The sequence below is a fragment of the Telmatherina bonti genome (assembly GCF_933228915.1).
Source record: "Telmatherina bonti genome assembly, chromosome: 4".
Lineage (NCBI taxonomy): Eukaryota > Metazoa > Chordata > Actinopteri > Atheriniformes > Telmatherinidae > Telmatherina > Telmatherina bonti.
The window spans coordinates 4,310,874-4,327,535 of record NC_136622.1 but is presented as its reverse complement, the minus strand read 5'-3'; the positions used below and the strand labels follow the sequence as shown (position 1 = coordinate 4,327,535).

Sequence of the window (16,662 nt, the reverse complement as noted above, 5' to 3'; positions counted from 1 at the left end):
TTTTATTTTTCAGAAGAGTATAAGATGTAATTGTTAGTAATGTTTTCCAAACAGTATTTGCTCATCCTGGTGCTGCAATCAGTTTAATTACCGTTGTATCTAAAAGAGAAGTTTGAGAGGGAATAGTTTATTCTTACTGAGGTGTCACAGTCTGCTAAACAAAATCCATGGTATTTTGTGTATTCAGTTAAACACCTTAAATCCAGACATGTTTTGGTTTTAACCATAGACCGTGGTTTTTAACACATCCTGTGCGGTAGGTGGCGGTATTTACTTTTACTGTTTTTAAGAATAAAAACGACGAAGAAGACTGCTGGCGGTCAACGGCGCTCCTAACTGCGTCGGTTCTTTAGTTTAATAGCTCTTAAACAGCAAGTTCTATAAAAACTATTTGTTAAATAACACAGTTTTAACGACGGACGGTGTCGCAGCATATATTGTTTGCTTTTGCAAACAGCACGGTAAGTTACAGGTAGAAGAAGTCGCGGCTAAAGATGATGCGTCACTGTGATATAGCGCCTCATGGCTTTAGCCTCGTTAGCTTCAGCTAACAAAGTGAGTTGCTGTTTTTTGGCGAATTTGTCGTTTTCGGGTTAAATCTGCGTGACATTAACACAGTGGGTTGTTAATAGTGACATATTTCATTCTCTCAGCAAGTTTATGCAATTAAGTAACATTGATTCAGTTAGCATTAGCTGAAATGTTAAGCCAGTTTAGCTAAGGCTTTTCAAGTGAAATCAGCAGCGATACGATAAAATAATTTAAAAATATTATAAAAAGTTTTCTCAGAAGCGTGTTGAGTGATTTAAGATTCACGTTCATGCAGAGAATCAGACAAAACCTAAAAGCTAATGCTACCCGGCTAGCTGTTAGCCGGTTACGTTTGCTAAACGTTCAGGCGTCACGTGGGTTCTTTTCCTGTAAGGAACCAGTGCGCACGCGCAGCGTAATGTTGCGCAGGCCCAGGTTGCGCAATGTCTGAGGTTTATATCAGATTTATATTGGTTTATATCAGAACAACAGAGGAAAATATGTTCCTGAGTCAATTCAGCATCAAGCCAGTGAGAAAGAAAAAGTAGAGTTTAGGTCTGAACCTGTTTATTCTGTGAATAATGTGGATGTTATTCAACAACAGTTGTATAAATGCTGTTCAGGTTTAAACTTATAGACGGGACACAATTTTGAATTTATCTAAAGCTTAATCTGGTTAAAAATAAACATTTGGGTGTTTTAGCGATCAGTGTTTAAAATGATTATTTATTCTAAAAGCACTGTTCTTTTAGAGGCAGATATATTTGAATAATTAGAGAAAGCAGATCAGTTTACTGGTGCGGTGAACAGTGTGTTTGCTTTATAAGGCCCTTTCGGCATAATGTCGATTGTCCCAGGTTTTGGGTGAACACTTGGCATTAAAACAAGTATTTGAAAACTTTAACTTTGTGCACAGTGCTCAAAGCATGAAATAACGGTAATTTCTTTTGGGTCTGCAGGCCATAAAACTTGAAGATCTTCTGTGGAGAGCTTCATTGTGGTCCCAGTGTCGAACCACTATGATCACCAGGAGAAGAAGCCGTACTGTGAGCAGTGTAGAAATGCAGCCATTGGAGGTTGAAGTGGTAGACGTCGTGGAAGCTGTGGAAGGTCTCCCAACATCCTCAGAGGCGTTCCTCGCCAATGATTCAGATCCTGCTGGAAATGAGTTAGATGACCTGCTTGAAGACTTGAATTGGACACTTGAAGACGATTCGTCTCCACTCTTTGACATGGACTTGGCTGATCTTGGTGTCTACAAAGACCAGGACTCTGGCTTCGGAGTTTCGGCTGCCTCGTCTCCAGAGAGATTATCCTCAAACTTTAGGATGAAAAACAGGCAGAACCACTCAAGTCATGTCAATAAAAACGCCATCGCTGCCAGGTTGAATCGCCTGAAGAAGAAAGAGTATGTAAACAGCCTGGAGAAGAGAGTCGATGTCCTGGCAACAGAAAACACTGCGCTCAAACAGGAGAACTCACAGCTGACAAAGAGGGTGGAAGAATTGGAAGATGAGACCAGGTATCTGAGGGCTGTGTTGGCTAATGAGAGCATGTTAGCCCAGCTCTTATCCAGGCTGAGTGGTGTGAACGGGATGAAATTATCTTCCTCGCTTTTCCAGGGGCCCAACTCAAATGAACACGACTATGCGCTGCCCAGGAAGCGGGTGAAAATGGAAGAGAAAGAGACATCTGGTGGTGTGTGTCTGCATGTAGACAAGAACCATGTCTCAGTGGAGTTCTGCACTAAATGTGCAGCGAGTGCAAGCACATCGCTCAAAATGTAGGGTCAAGTACTTCTTTCTGTTTTCTGATATTGACACTGAACCAAGGTGGATGAACAGTGAATTGGTTAAAATTGCATAAGAACTGCAGAATCTGCATGTTTGTGTGATGATGGCATAAGTATACGTTACTGCTAAACCTTGTTGACAGTTTCTTCTAGGTAATGGTTTCTCCACCATGCGGGATGAGTGGCTTTCTGAACAGCTTTACCTGCTTGACTCCATGGTAAGGATCAGATGAAAAAAAAAAAAGACTTTATTTTGTTTTTCAGGTCTCAGCGATCAGCGGCAACATTAGTGCTTTTATTTTTACAGACTTCCTGTTTCCACTTAGTGGATTTTGAGCATTTATTTTGTTTTCTGACTTGTTGTGATAGAAAATGTTTCGATTGTTGAGTTAAAACTATGGTGATTAAAAAGTTAAGATAAAGGTGAGGGTCCACAAAGAGTAATCTATAGTTTCCTGTCGACGTTAAAAGCATAACGGTGTGGGGGGGGGTGGTTTCATACGGTTTCCTTTCATTTGTAAGAATGATCTCTTTGTGAACCATCACCTCTGTACAGAAGAATGCTTTCATTTAGCGCCACCTATTTTTCTTTATGCTAAAGTGGATTCTGCTGGTGGAAGCTGGAGAGGCTGGACAAGCTGCTGCCAACCTGGCCTGGTATATTTTTTAAAGGTAGTATTGGTAATAAATGGTACATGTGATTTTTATTTTTCCATCACTCTGCAACATCTGTAGCTGTTGATGCCGTTATGGCTCACACAGCATCTTTTGGCTGCACCAGCTCCATTACCACCAGAGGCTGGACAGTCTCATCATGTTTTGTATATATATTTGAATGTACATTAAATACACACAAGCTGTTGTGACAAAGAAGATGCCAGTCCTGATCACATGTAATAAATTGTAAATGTTTCATTTGGAATATATATTGTTTGAGGTAAATGGCCTTTCAGAAATGTTGAATGAATAAATCTAATTTTCATTACATTTAAGTTACACATATCTGCTGAGTCCTGTTTTGTACTGTTGATATTAATGCATCTCTCTTTCTCTTTCTAAACAGCAAGCTCTCTGCCGATAAACATCTAACTTTCCCTGAACATTTGGGTCAAGTCTGGTAAAGGTTGTCAGAACAAATGACGGAAATGCAAAGCAAATCATGTGCAGAGAAATACCAAGCAGTTTCTGATCCTCCCCACGTTTTAGATCATTTACTTCACATGCTAGATGTTTACATTAATGTGAAATAAGTTGCCAAACCTCACATCAGGGGCCTAATTCTGCATTAGACCTGCTGGCAAGCCAACTGAACTTATATCAGCTCTATTTTTTCTTTTATCTCAATTGACAAGTTCATTTTAATTTATTTACAGTTTTCTCTTTCACACTGGAAACCACAAAACACCAGTATCCATCATGTGTCTTTGTGTGTGAGAGAGTACAGCCTGCATTCTGTCCTGCATCTGAAGACTCCTGGTGTTCACCTTAGCTTTAATCAGAGGGCCTGTGTTGTGCTCAGGTGAACAGGTGGGCATGACTCAGTGACGGCTGAAAACACAGCTGTGAAATGAAAGGGTCCTCCAGCCTGTGGCTAGATGGATGGATCCATTTTACCGATCTGGACCATTACTAGCAGCTGATATTCACAAGCCTATATCAGGCAGAAAGGCTGGATAGCTGGCAGCATTTGACTGCTTGTGACTGCAGGCAAAGTGGTTTGGTACGGTGGATCAGTGCTGAAATATGTTTTCTGTTTGCTTATGGAGCCTCTGTGTATGGATTTATCAGGGATTTGGGAAATTTGTCTTTTTACTTGTTTGCTGAGTTGAATGTAGAAAATCTGCTAAGGTTAGGTCATGTTATACAAGAGATGCCCGGACAGAGAAGACCAAATCCAGGCAATGCAACATCAGGAAAACATCCAACTGTTGCAACTTTGTAAAAACCACAACCAAGTTGGACCTAACATGAGAGTTGGCCAGCTGACCTGAGACTGAGAAGGTGTGTACAGCGGGGCACATGTTGCGGCGCAAGTGCTGCTTGAATGTACTTGACTTGGTCGTTATGAAAGAAATGTATTTTTACATGATTCTGTGTTGCAGCTAAACTAAACTGCAGTTAATACATGTTCTCACACGCGGTGTGAGCAAACAAATTTCATTGGTTTTGTTTTTAAATTGGCTATCAAGTGTGAAGATGAGTAAAGTTTTCATGGGTTAATCTAATTCATGTAGCCAGCAAGAGATGGTTGAGTGAGGGGAAAAAAAGAGGAATTTTGTGGGATTTTAGTTGTCAATGTTTTAGAGCAGGTTGTGCTGCACTCTGCCTTATTGCAGCAGGCTGTCGAGTAACTACACCAGGCTTTAAACGTGTTTATTCCTGCTGTAAACATGTTTATTTCTGCTGTGAAGTTGGTCTTAACATGGGGATTTGCTCTGTTTTGGTGCCCCTAGTGGACGAGGGGGGAACTGCAGGTTTTGGGCTGGTGGAGGTTGCTGCTTGCTCTTATCACAGCAGGTGACTGTTGTTCCTCCATCCAATCTCCTAATAACACCAGTTATGGCAGTCGAGTGGATGTTTTAAGAAAGTCTGGAGTAGTTCTTTAGACACCGTCTTCATCAACCAAACTGCTGTGGTAGATTTGAGCCATTCGTGGTGCAGAAGCTACTAGTCTCAGTTCAGCCAGCAGGTAATCTGTAAAATCATGCAAGATAATGTGACCTGTATGAAGATGATGCTTCGCTTCACACTGCAGCTCCAGTGTTTAATGATGGAGTCCAGGTGGTGTAGGGTTGTGGGTGCGTGGCAGTGAAGCTGACCGGTTGCATCAGACACCATTTAGATTCTGCTCTGCATTGACATGTTGACAAGAAACATGTCTAAACAGGCAGATTCATGTCTTATCTGCACTGGCTGCTGCAGAATTCCAGCTTCGGCCCCCCCCCTCTCATCTCTAAAGCTGGATGACCCCCACCCCTGCCAAAACCATGAAAAGTAAAGATGTTGCAGAGCTGACTCATATCTGGGCCCGTTATCTTCCATGACTTTTCAGAGAAATCAGCGCCCGCGTCCTCAGCAGAGACCGTGTCCTGCCATGAGTCAGCTCTTGAATCATACTTGAATAAAAGTTGATGGCACGAAGGGAAAATTTATTTCAAAGTTGTGTTTGCTCAAGTACTCAGGCTGAAGTCAGCTCATAACAATTCTTCCATAAGAAGTGGGAATCTCTCCTGGCATGCTCTGGAACTGTAAACTTGTAGGCTGACTAACCCTTGCAGCACATGGAAAAGAGCAGAACGGTGTTACTGCAGGCCTTCGTTCAGAGTCTGCAGCTTCCTCTCAGACACGTGCGTTTAATGTCCTCGTACCGAAGGCAGATGACGTGGTGAATGCTTCTGACAAGCGAAATCAGTAGTTATGGTAACTGTTTAGATTTCAGTGATCCAGGTGACGGAAGTTCAGCAGGTCCCTTCCCCTTATGTTTCACTTTTCCTCAGATGTAAGCAGGTAGAAGAAATGGAGTAAGATGGGACTGGAGGTGAAAAATGTGTGTGTGGTTCCTGACAATAAATGTGGTCACCAGTGATGTGTGTGTGTGTGTGTGTGTGTGTGTAAAACACCTTCCTAGAGAAGTGTGCCGTCGGATGGAACCGGGACACCTGGAAGTCAGAAGATGGTTTCCTGCGAGTATTCACTAAACAGACACATTGATCTGTCAAATGAAAGCAGGGAGGTCGTACGGCGACACGGTGGTTTAAAAAGTTTTTATCAACATGAGCCGTCTCGTGTCAACGTCACAGCAAACACCCGAACATGCAGCAGTCCGCGACACACTGGCACGTGTCAGCAAATACTACTTCATTCAAATATAAGTACGTTTATTTTATACTGACACACTTTACTTCTGTATAGTATAGTAAACCTATCTTTATAATAAATGAAAAGGTTTTTTGGTACGTTGCACTTTAATATTTCTGGCTCCAAAGACCAGTAATGAAAGTAATGTGTCTTTTGCCTCCTTTTATGGACAAGATGACTTCAGATCCCAGTTTGAGAGCATGTTTATATTTTTAAAAACTTTTTCCTTTATTATTTTGACAAAGAAAGACCTGAATTTGGAAAGTATTTTGCTTCTGTTTTTACGTGCAAGTGTTCCTTTATCCTTTCACTTTTCCAGCAAATTACCTGATTTCACAGTTTTCTTGTTTGTGAAACAAACCTTTAATATCAAACTTGTTTTCAGCATTTTGTGATATTTTTTTTTTATAGTCTAGTGTACATACAGTAGGAGTTCACTTAATATGTTTATAAGTGTGTAAATATGTGAAAAGTAACATGCTAAGCAAACGTGCAAGTAGGCTTAGTAAAGTATAAATTAGTAAAATAAAAAAAATTGTATGTAATCCAACTAGTAAAGTGTATGGTACTTAAGTAAAACTCAGAAAGCTAAAATGTGGGCTAAAAGTATGTACCTAGTACACCAGTAGTATATACAGTGTACTTGTTTTACTCGAAAGAGTACTTCAGGTATGAAGTATACTTTTATAAGCTAAAAGTATTCCAGTTTAGTCAGAAGTATAAGGTTAAGCCCTGTGATGGACCGGTTACCTGTCTAGGTGTACCTGCCTCTCGCCCAGTGATTTCTGGGATGGACTCCAGCTTCCCCACAACCCTTAATGGGACTCAGTGGTTTGGCAAGTTAATACACTTTTTAGTACACTGCTAGTATATGTTGTGTAGTATACTTATTCTCAAGTATACTTAAAAAAATAAGTATACTCTGTTTTGCTGAGAGATGTTCAACTTCTACATTAAATTTACAGAAAATAAAACTCGCACTGGTATATCATGTCTGGATGTTTCAGAGGAACCATGCCGCGGTTGTTTCCTCTCAGGTAAGGCTGCTGCTGGTGGTGGTGGGTACACTGCAACGTCCTGTCCAGCCAGGCTTTGGCCTGATGATGCCAGAAAACCAGCAGCCAGAACATTTTCTGCTTTCCTTGTAGTTTAGACGCTTTTGTTTCGACAGCAGCACTTTGGTGCAGCTGTGTGCATTCAGAGCTTCCACATCAGTCGTTTCACCTGTGGACGTTGAGTTGTTTTCAAGTCACATCCTGACAAATAAGCTGAATATCCCTGACTTTGAGTGCAAATAGTCGTGTGTGTGTGTATGTAAAAATATACACACACACACACTGCTCAAATGTAAGATACTGAATAAACTTCATGTTAAACGTAAATCTTAATGATGGCTCTTTTCTGTCTCCTGCCAATCGAAAGCATAATTTTTATGAAGGTCTACAACCACCTTTTGATGGCAGCTTAATGTGCATATTTATAACCAGACAGGGGTTTCAGAAATGAAATTACAATTTTTTATTTTATCCGCTGCTTGATTTGGATATTCAGCTTTTGGGTGAAATTTCCCAACAAGCCTAAAATGCATTCAAACCTGTACAGGTGGACTTAATCTGATCTTCTCTAAGCTTTTAAATGCACATGTCCAACTGTTAAATGTTTCAATAAATTTTGCACAAGTTGCTGTTCTCTAACAAGGAGCTTAACGGCAGAAATCACGGCAGGTGTGTGATCCTTGAATTGACCAATAAATGTCCTGGTTCAATTAGAGCTGGTGTTTAAACAGTTGTCCTCATCATGCTGTTCACATTTTGACATCATGAGACCAAGACGACACCTAACAATGGAACAACAGTCCCTTGCCATTGCGATGCTTCAAACAGGACGTTCTCAGACAGAAGTGGCCACTGAGCTTGGAGTGTCAGAGTGTCATCAGCAGGTTGCAACAGAGATATGGAGAGACTGGAAGAGTCACAGAAAGGCCTAGAAGTGGACGTCCTTTGGCCACATCCCATGCTGATGACCGCTACATTGTGAACACTGCCCTGAGAAACCGGATGATGAATGCCACTCAACTCCAGGCACGTTTAAGAGAGGTGAGAGGCACCCAAGTGTCACGTCAGACCATTCCAAACCGTTTCCATCAGCGTGGTCTGCGTGCTAGACGACCTGCACGGGTACCTGACCACACCACCAGGCACAGGCATCATCGTCTTGCATGGGCCAGGGAGCATTTACGCTGGACGAGGAACCAGTGGGCCTCAGTGCTGTTCTCTGATGAAAGTCGATTCACACTGAGCAGAAATGATGGCCGGCAACGATGTTGGAGACGTCAGGGAGAGCGCTATGCATCAGCCACTGTTGTCACCAGGCCAGCTTTTGGTGGTGGCGGTGTTACAGTGTGGGCAGGGGTGTCCACTTGGTACAGAACTGCCCTACACTTTGTGAATGGTACAGTGACAAGCCCATACTACCTGAATAACATCATTAATCCAGTGATTGTGCCCCTACATGAACAGCACAGGCCTAATTTCATCTTCATGGACGACAATGCTCCTGCTCATCGAGGCCGCATCATCAGGGAACGGCTGTTGGAGACTGGTGTACCTCAAATGGAATGGCCTGCACTCTCTCCAGACCTGAATCCCATTGAAAACCTGTGGGATCAGCTGAGCCGTCGTGTAGAGGCTCGAGACCCTGCACCCCAGAACCTCAATGACCTGAGGGCTGCCCTTCAAGAAGAGTGGGATGCCATGCCTCAGCAGGCAATAAGTTGCCTTGTGAACAGCATGAGACGTCGTTGTCAAGCTGTAATTGATGCTCAAGGGCACATGACCAGATATTGAGACGTTCATATTTTTTGTTGTGGTGTAACTACCATTGTTGTTACCTTTTGTGTTGAATGAATTTTTTGAGATGAGGAAATCAGTAGTGCATCCTTCTACTTAAATGTCTTACTTTTATGATATATCAATGTAGCATGAACATATTGCATTTTCCATAAATTTCACCTGAAAGCCAAATATCCCTAACTTTTTGTGAGTAGTGTATATATAAAAAAGAATACATGGAGCGCCATAACCAAGAAGCCGGCAAAGTGTACAGGAAGATCTGTGCAGAATATGGACTGGAGACCCCCAAGTCCCAGTGGGAAACTCCCCCCAAGGTGGTGGAGAATGAGAGGGCTAAGATCCTCTGGGACTTCCAGATCAAGACAGATAAATGAATGACAAATTAAATGAAAATTAAAATACTCTAATAATCCCCAATGGGAAATCCAATATTGTAGTATATAATAATAACTAGAGGAGGTCTTGTTCCGGAGGCTGATGGCTGCTGGCAGGCATGATCTTCTGTATCTTTCAGTCTTACATCGGACCTGAAGAAGCCTCTCACTGAACACACTTTGTTGTTTCATCACTGTGTTGTGGAGAGGGTGTGAAGAATCCTCCATCATCTTCATCAGCTTGTGCAGCATTCTTCTTTGGACAATCAGCTCCAGCGGCTCCAGAGTTACTCCAAGCACAGAAGCAGCTTTCTGGATCAGTTTGTTGATTCTCTTCAAGTCTCTGGTTCTGATGCTACTACCCCAGCAGATGCTGCAAAGCTGACTGCACTCTCCACAACAGACTTATAGAAGATATGCAACATCTTGGTGCAGACGTTAAACCATCTCAGCTTCCTTAAGAAGTACAGTCTGCTCTGACCTTTCTTGTAGATGTAGTCAGTGTTGCATTTCCAGTCCAGTTTGTTGTCCAGCTGAACTCCAAGATACTTGTATTCCTCCACCACCTCCACCTCCTCTCCCAGGATGGAAACAGTGCTTTGTTTATTCTTCTTCCTCCTGAAGTCAACAATCATCTCTTTTGTTTTGCTGCTATTTAATATGAGATGATTGTCACCGCACCATTTAACAAACTGACTGACCAGTTCTCTGTACTCTGCTTCTTGTCCATCCCTGATACACCCCACAACTGCAGAGTCATCAGAGTATTTCTGCAGATGACAGGACTCAGAGTTGTACTGGAAGTCTGAGGTGTACAGAGTGAAGAGGAATGGCCAGAGTACAGTTCCTTGTGGTGCACCAGTGCTGCTGACCTCCATCTCAGACACACAACCTTTCAGTCTCACAAACTGGGGTCTGTTTGTGAGGTAGTCATAGATCCAGGTGGTTGTGGAGGTATCCACCTGGAATTTATGGAGCTTCTCACATAACAAAGCAGGCTGAATGGTATTAAAAGCACTGAGAAATGAAAGAACAGGACCCTCAGAGTGCTGCCTGAATGGTCCAGATGAGAATGTGCTCTCTGGAGCAGGTATATGATGGCATCTTCAACCCCAAGTCCATTACGATATGCAAACTGGAATGGGTCCTGAAAGGTGTTTACTTGCTTGTTGAGGTGAGCCAGTAAGAGTCTCTCCAGGACTTTCATGATGTGAGATGTCAGGGCAACTGGTCTGTAGTCACTTGGTTCAGCTGGTTGTGTTTTTAGGCACTGGAACAATGCAGGAGGTTTTCCACAGCACTGGGACTCTATTTTGTCTCAGACTGGTGTTGAAAAGGTGCTGGAGAATCGGACATAGTTGTTTTGAGCAGGTCTTGAGAACTCTGGGACTGACACCATCTGGACCTGCAGCCTTGTTCTGGTTCAGTTTCTCAAGTTGCTTCTTAACCTGATTGCAGGAGACAAACAAGGTGGAGGTCTCAGGATGTCCTGATGTGGAGGGAGATGAAGCTGTGTTCTGGTCCATGACTGAGCTGCAGGGTGACAGATTGGAGGCGTGACAGGAAAGCAGTGGGCTTATGGAGGGTGTGTGGTCTGTTGGGCTGGAGGTAGGGGGTGAACTGAACCTGGTGAAGAATATGTTCAGCTCATTAGCTCTTTCCAGACCTCCATCAGGCTGGTCCCCCTTTAACTTGAAGCCGGTGATCTTCTTCATTCCAGACCACACATCCCTCAGGTTATTCTGCTGGAGCTGACTTTCTAACTTCTTCCTGTAGTCCTCCTTGCACTTCTTAGTTTGTGTTTTAAGTTGTTTTTGTGTTGCCCTCAATAACTCCCTGTCTCCATCCCTGAAGGCTTTCTTTTTGATGTCCAGCAGCTTTTTCAGCTCACTGGTGATCCAGGGTTTGTTATTGGGGAAGCACCTCACTGTTCTTGTTGGGACGATGCTGTCCACACAGAAGTTTATGTAATCTGTCACACACTCAGTCATGGCGTTGATGTCGTCTCCATGAGGTTCACAGAGGACGTTCCAGTCTGTAGCCTCAAAGCCTCCTCTAAGAGCATCTTCAGCTTCAGCAGACCAGATTTTGATAGTCTTTGTGATGACTGGTTGCTGCTGAACGATGGGCTTGTAGGTGGAGGTGAGAAGAACCAGATTATGGTCAGATCTTCTTAAAGGAGGCAGGGCAGAACAACTGTATCCATTATTCATATTTGCATAAAATAAGTCCAAGATCTTATTTTCTCTGGTGGAGCAGCTGACAAACTGCTGGAATGTTGGTAGAGTTGCAGAGAGGGAGACGTTGTTGAAGTCTCCGGAGATCGCCATGAATGAGTTTGGATGCTGTGTTTGTAGCCGAGCAACGACGGAGCTGATGACGTCACAGACTGTGTCTGGTGCGGTACCAGGTATTATATAAACCGCTGTATTCTTTCTGAGACCTTGTTAGCATCTCGAGCTCGTCCGTTTTGTTAGCTAGCGATCTCACATTACCCATGACGACGGTCGGGAGAAATGGTTTAAATCTCCATCGCTTTCTCCTTTGTCTCACTCCCGCTCTGCATCCTCTTCTCTTTCTTTTCAACTCCATCAGGATTTTATGTGTTGTTTTGCTGATAATCCTGATTTGGGAGAGTTTAATCAGTTGATCCTGATTGTAAACAAGTCTTTCGTTGCCATCGAGACTCATCATAAGTCTTGAGAGAGCCAAAAATATGCAGAACAATCTTCCTTGCAGCACACCCTCCGAACTGGCATGAAATCCTCAGAAGAAAAAGACTTAATTTGAGGTAATATCTTTGTGAGAGTTTGTACTTTTAAAAATGAAGATAGCAAGTCAGAGCTACTACAATTTGCTGCAGTCAGACGGCGCAATCTAGAATGGTCTAAATCTAAATCTGGTCAGTCTAAAATGGTGGTGGTCAACCAAGCGGACATAGTGATCATGGATAAGCAGCAGAGGAAAGCCGTAGTGATCGATGGATCCATCCCCAATGATGAAATATCAGGAAAAAGGAGAAACTGGAGAAGTACCAAGGCCTCAAGGAAGAACTGGAGAAGGCCTGGAGGGTGAAAGCAACAGTAGTACCCATAGTGATGGGAGCACTGGGGGCCGTGTCCCCCACACTGGAGAAGTGGCTCCAACAGGTACCTGGTGAAACATCAGACATCTCCGTCCAGAAAAGATCAGTCTTAGGAACACCTCAGATACTGCATAGGACCCTCAAGCTCCCAGGACTCTGGCAGAGAACCCGAGCTGGAGAGATGAACAGCTGCCCTACCCTACCCTGGGGAGGTGGGAGGGGTAGATACTTATATGTGTGTGTGTGTGTGTGTGTGTGAGTGTGAGGTTTGCATCATGCATTGATTGTTCAGATTTGTAGCCAGGCTTTGCTGGCCTGCAGGTGGAAAAGTCGTGTACAGACAACAAGCATGGTTTGAACAGAAAACACAGGACCACAAAGACTTTGTCAAAGTTATTATTGTAGAATACTTTGATGTATTTTTTCTTTCATACAGACAAAAGGTGTTGGACTTAATTCCCATTAAATTCTCTTGGATTTCCATACAGATTTAGTCTACAGTATACAGGTGTGTTCTTTCTCATATATAGATATTTATTCGCTTAAATAACAGGCAGTTAACTCGTTAATATATTCAATTGTCTTTATGTTTTTGTTTTGTTTTTCAATGTTTTTCTTTTTTTTAATCTTTTTTTTGGTCTTTTTTTCATTTCAGCAGAATGAAGGCTGTGTTTTCTGTCTGTAGAACAGCACTGCTTTGTGCAAGAAGGGGGATCGTTCCACACAATATTTACAACAGTACGTATAATGAGAAATGTAAAACCTTAATTCGCCCCCTGTAGCGTGGCAGTAAACACTGGTGGCAGATCTTAAAGAGCAGCCTGAACAATACAACGACGCACTGCACTTCTACATCTCCAGTTCTGCATCGTTCTCCATCCTCTCTGGGTCCCAACTTCATTCAGTTGTGTAGCTCATAAAGAGATACGTTTGTATTTCCTGCTCTCTATTTACAGAGTGGCGTCTCGGGTCTTAAAAGACGTGCGATTCTCCGCACCTCTGCACACTTCAGTGACTGCTGAAAGGGACAGAAAACGCAGCCCTCAGGATATGCTCAGGAGAATGTGCAACTGTTTTTCCATCAGTAGGAGCACTGGTGGAGGAAATCAATAATACTATTAATAATAATATACAAGCGCTTCCATTTTGTTGTTCCTCTCTTTACAAAAAGCCAAAGGAATAAAATAAATAAATATAAATAAAAAAGTGTAACAGGAACATAGTACCTGTAAATGAAAGATGCACATGTGCACATTTGGGCGATCTGTACAGTTGTGGTGCAGTTGCACAATTATAATCTTGATAAATATAATTTCTTTTTCACATTGTGTTTTGCCTTCTGTGAAACGGTCTCACAACGTCATGATGTAACGTGGATGGATGGATGGACAGAGATGGCTAGAACGGGACAAATTTACACCACTGCAGAGTATTCCCATCGCTCGCCGTGCACACATTCAGCATGTGGCAGAAAGCTTGATGCAGCCTTGCACAGAGGTGCTGGAATAGAACAAGTTCGATCTGAATGGAACGTGTGTCTGTGTGTGCATGAGAGAACAGATGTGGAGAGATAACAGCACACAGAAGTGACATTAGCCTAAATTATATACCAACACATAAAGAGTGACATTAATGATACCAAATGCATGCTTCAAAACAGACAGAACAATACAGTGTCACCACTTGCTGCAGTGTTGACGATGATGATGAGCATTCAAGAAGACAAGAGTTCTGTACAGGTAAGAGTGTTTCCAGAGAGCCCTGCGCACATCCTGAAACACAGCTAGCACACATGTCTCAGGACGCGTTTGCATCCCCTCCTACGGCTGAGTGCAGGTGTTGACGTGGCAGTCTGTTGCATATTGTCTGCCTTTGCCTTCTTCTGCTGGAAGGATCAGTTCAGGGGAGTCATCTGAAGGAAAGGAAGGAAGGGAAGGAGGTCTGCAGGGTTTGCATTGCTCAGCAATGTCATGCTCTGAGGCAACATGAAGTCAGCGGTTCACCCACACCTAGTGCAACATGGAAACAGGAGGGCACTCTCGCACCCCGTCTGGAATGTGATGCAGTCCATTGGAATGTGTGATCTATGGAATGTTGAGGTTCGGAGGGGAGACGGAGCAAAGTGACAGCAGGAACTGTTGTTTAATGAGCAGCTGATGTGATTATCGGGGCGTAGGTGTGCAGTTTGCGCCCTTTTCCCCGGGCCAGCTTGAACACGAAGGGCCTTAAAGTGACATTTTGGTAAAGAGGAGCATGTGTTTTCTGGCAGAAAGTTAGATGTAGAGCCAGTTGCTTTCACACAAGGAAGAAAGGAAAGCAGGTAGTCTGCTATCCTTCATGACGTAATCCTTTGAGGAACATGGTTAAAGTCGTATGAGTCCCTCCAAATTAAAGCGACTGATTGCATCTTATTATCGTTATGACAACGCATCACCTTTATGCTACTATCTGTCAGGACAATGGCATAAAAATCCTTCTTTAAGTGCTTAGAAAGGCATTTTAGAGTTGGTCATATCTTTAAAAACAGGAAAATGTTGCTGACTCTTCTTGCGCTGGTAGGCGGAGCCTTTTGAGGCTGCTGGAGCTGACCAATCAGATGGGAGGACAACATCCTTAACTTTTTACACAGTCTGTGACTGCAGAGGCACATAAAACTGTGCAAGCCATGCAAGGGAGACTTAAGCCAGTTTTAAGTCTGTTCTAGTACCACATATGATCATATGTTGGAGTTGTGACAAGTGAAACGTTTGTTGTTACATGTTCCTGGAGGGACACTTTGTAGTGAGACTCCTCCCCAGGCTAGGGCTGTATGCAGGAACACGTTTTGAGCCAGTTGTTCAATAAAGTTGCAATCAAACACTTTATCGTCCATTCTGTTCATGTAGAACGTTAAGGAAACGTAAACAGAATGAAACAGGAGTCGTTGATCAACGTGAATTATTTTAACTCAGACACACACTGTGAACATTTCCTTTCTTCTTTTTCTGCTTTCCTTTGACGTAACTTTACATGGAGGCCTCTGAACCTGCTAATGTTCCTCTTTTAGCCAGTGAAGAATCTTGTGCTTGTTTGGAAGTGGAGTAAGCAAACTGAAGGTTAACATAAATTATGTTGGTACACCTGATTAATGACTGAAATCTGGCCTGAAGTTTGCATCCAATCTTTGCATTATATCTCTATTACTTTAAAGATAAAATAAATCTAATGAAAATTATCTCGTGATGCAAAATAAACTAATTAAAATCTATTAATCAACTAACCAGCTGACTGTCCTAAAGGCCAAGTCCGCAGCACTGATGGTGGTTTGCTGTTAGTGTCGCATTTAAAAGTGAAAGCACCAAACCGCCTCGCAGCAGCCTGTTGTCATGACAATCTCACTGCTTGGCTGTTGGAGTCTAATGGACTCTGAAAGCCAGGAGGAATTCTCAGCTGTCAGCTGATGTGAAGATTCATGGAAAAAGGATTTACCGAGGTCATTAATAAGCTTTAGAGGCTCCTCGGAGGGTCGGGTTGGACCGTGACCTCCTGTTCACCGGCAGGTCTGGAAGAAGTGGTCTCCTCATCCAACTTTCGGCAGGAAATACATACAAGCTCATCCTCTTCAGTGACTGGTCCTGTACAGTGTACCAACTCGTACGTCATGATGGTGGGGGATGCACACATGGGCTCCCGTTAGTTGTACCTGATGGACCTGATGAGCTTTGGGCCTGAAGGTAAAACGGAACGCCGACATCAGGCTGACATGCCAAAGCAAAACACTCAAACAGTGATTTTATTTCCCCTCTGTGGAAAAACGGCTGCATCGATCAGCCAACAGACCACACTAAACAATCGTTGTCCGCGGGGGGGCTGTATGGCGGAGACTAGCCAATGGCACGCGAGCATGAGTGGAAGTGAGTGCACATCAGTTTTAAAGGGCCATCGCCTGTGCATTGTGTGTTTGATGGCATTTAAAGGGTTAATGCTCCACTAGCATTCAGCTTTCCTCCAAAAAGAAAAAAGCTCTGAGACATACTCCCACTGAAGACTGGAAGGGACGAGACGAAGCGAGCAAAGGAGGAACAGCAAGAGAGAAGGGAAACGAAGCGACTGGAAGAGGACGTCACACGAGGCCCCGCCCCCCCAGGAGACATCACCCACACATGAGCCGGACATGGCAGGAAGTTTACA

At 43.2% G+C, this 16,662-nt stretch overlaps 1 protein-coding gene across 1 annotated transcript; it reads left to right on the top strand.

Moving 5' to 3' along the window:
- Positions 1-307: 307 nt before the first annotated feature.
- On the top strand, positions 308-7,595 carry crebzf (CREB/ATF bZIP transcription factor). The gene is given in 6 exon segments (XM_079238967.1): positions 308-461; positions 1,491-2,310; positions 2,313-2,314; positions 2,467-2,541; positions 2,925-2,938; positions 2,940-7,595. Coding segments are annotated over 5 exon segments (936 nt in total). The 5' UTR covers positions 308-461; positions 1,491-1,550; the 3' UTR covers positions 3,025-7,595.
- The last annotated feature ends 9,067 nt before the right edge of the window (positions 7,596-16,662 follow it).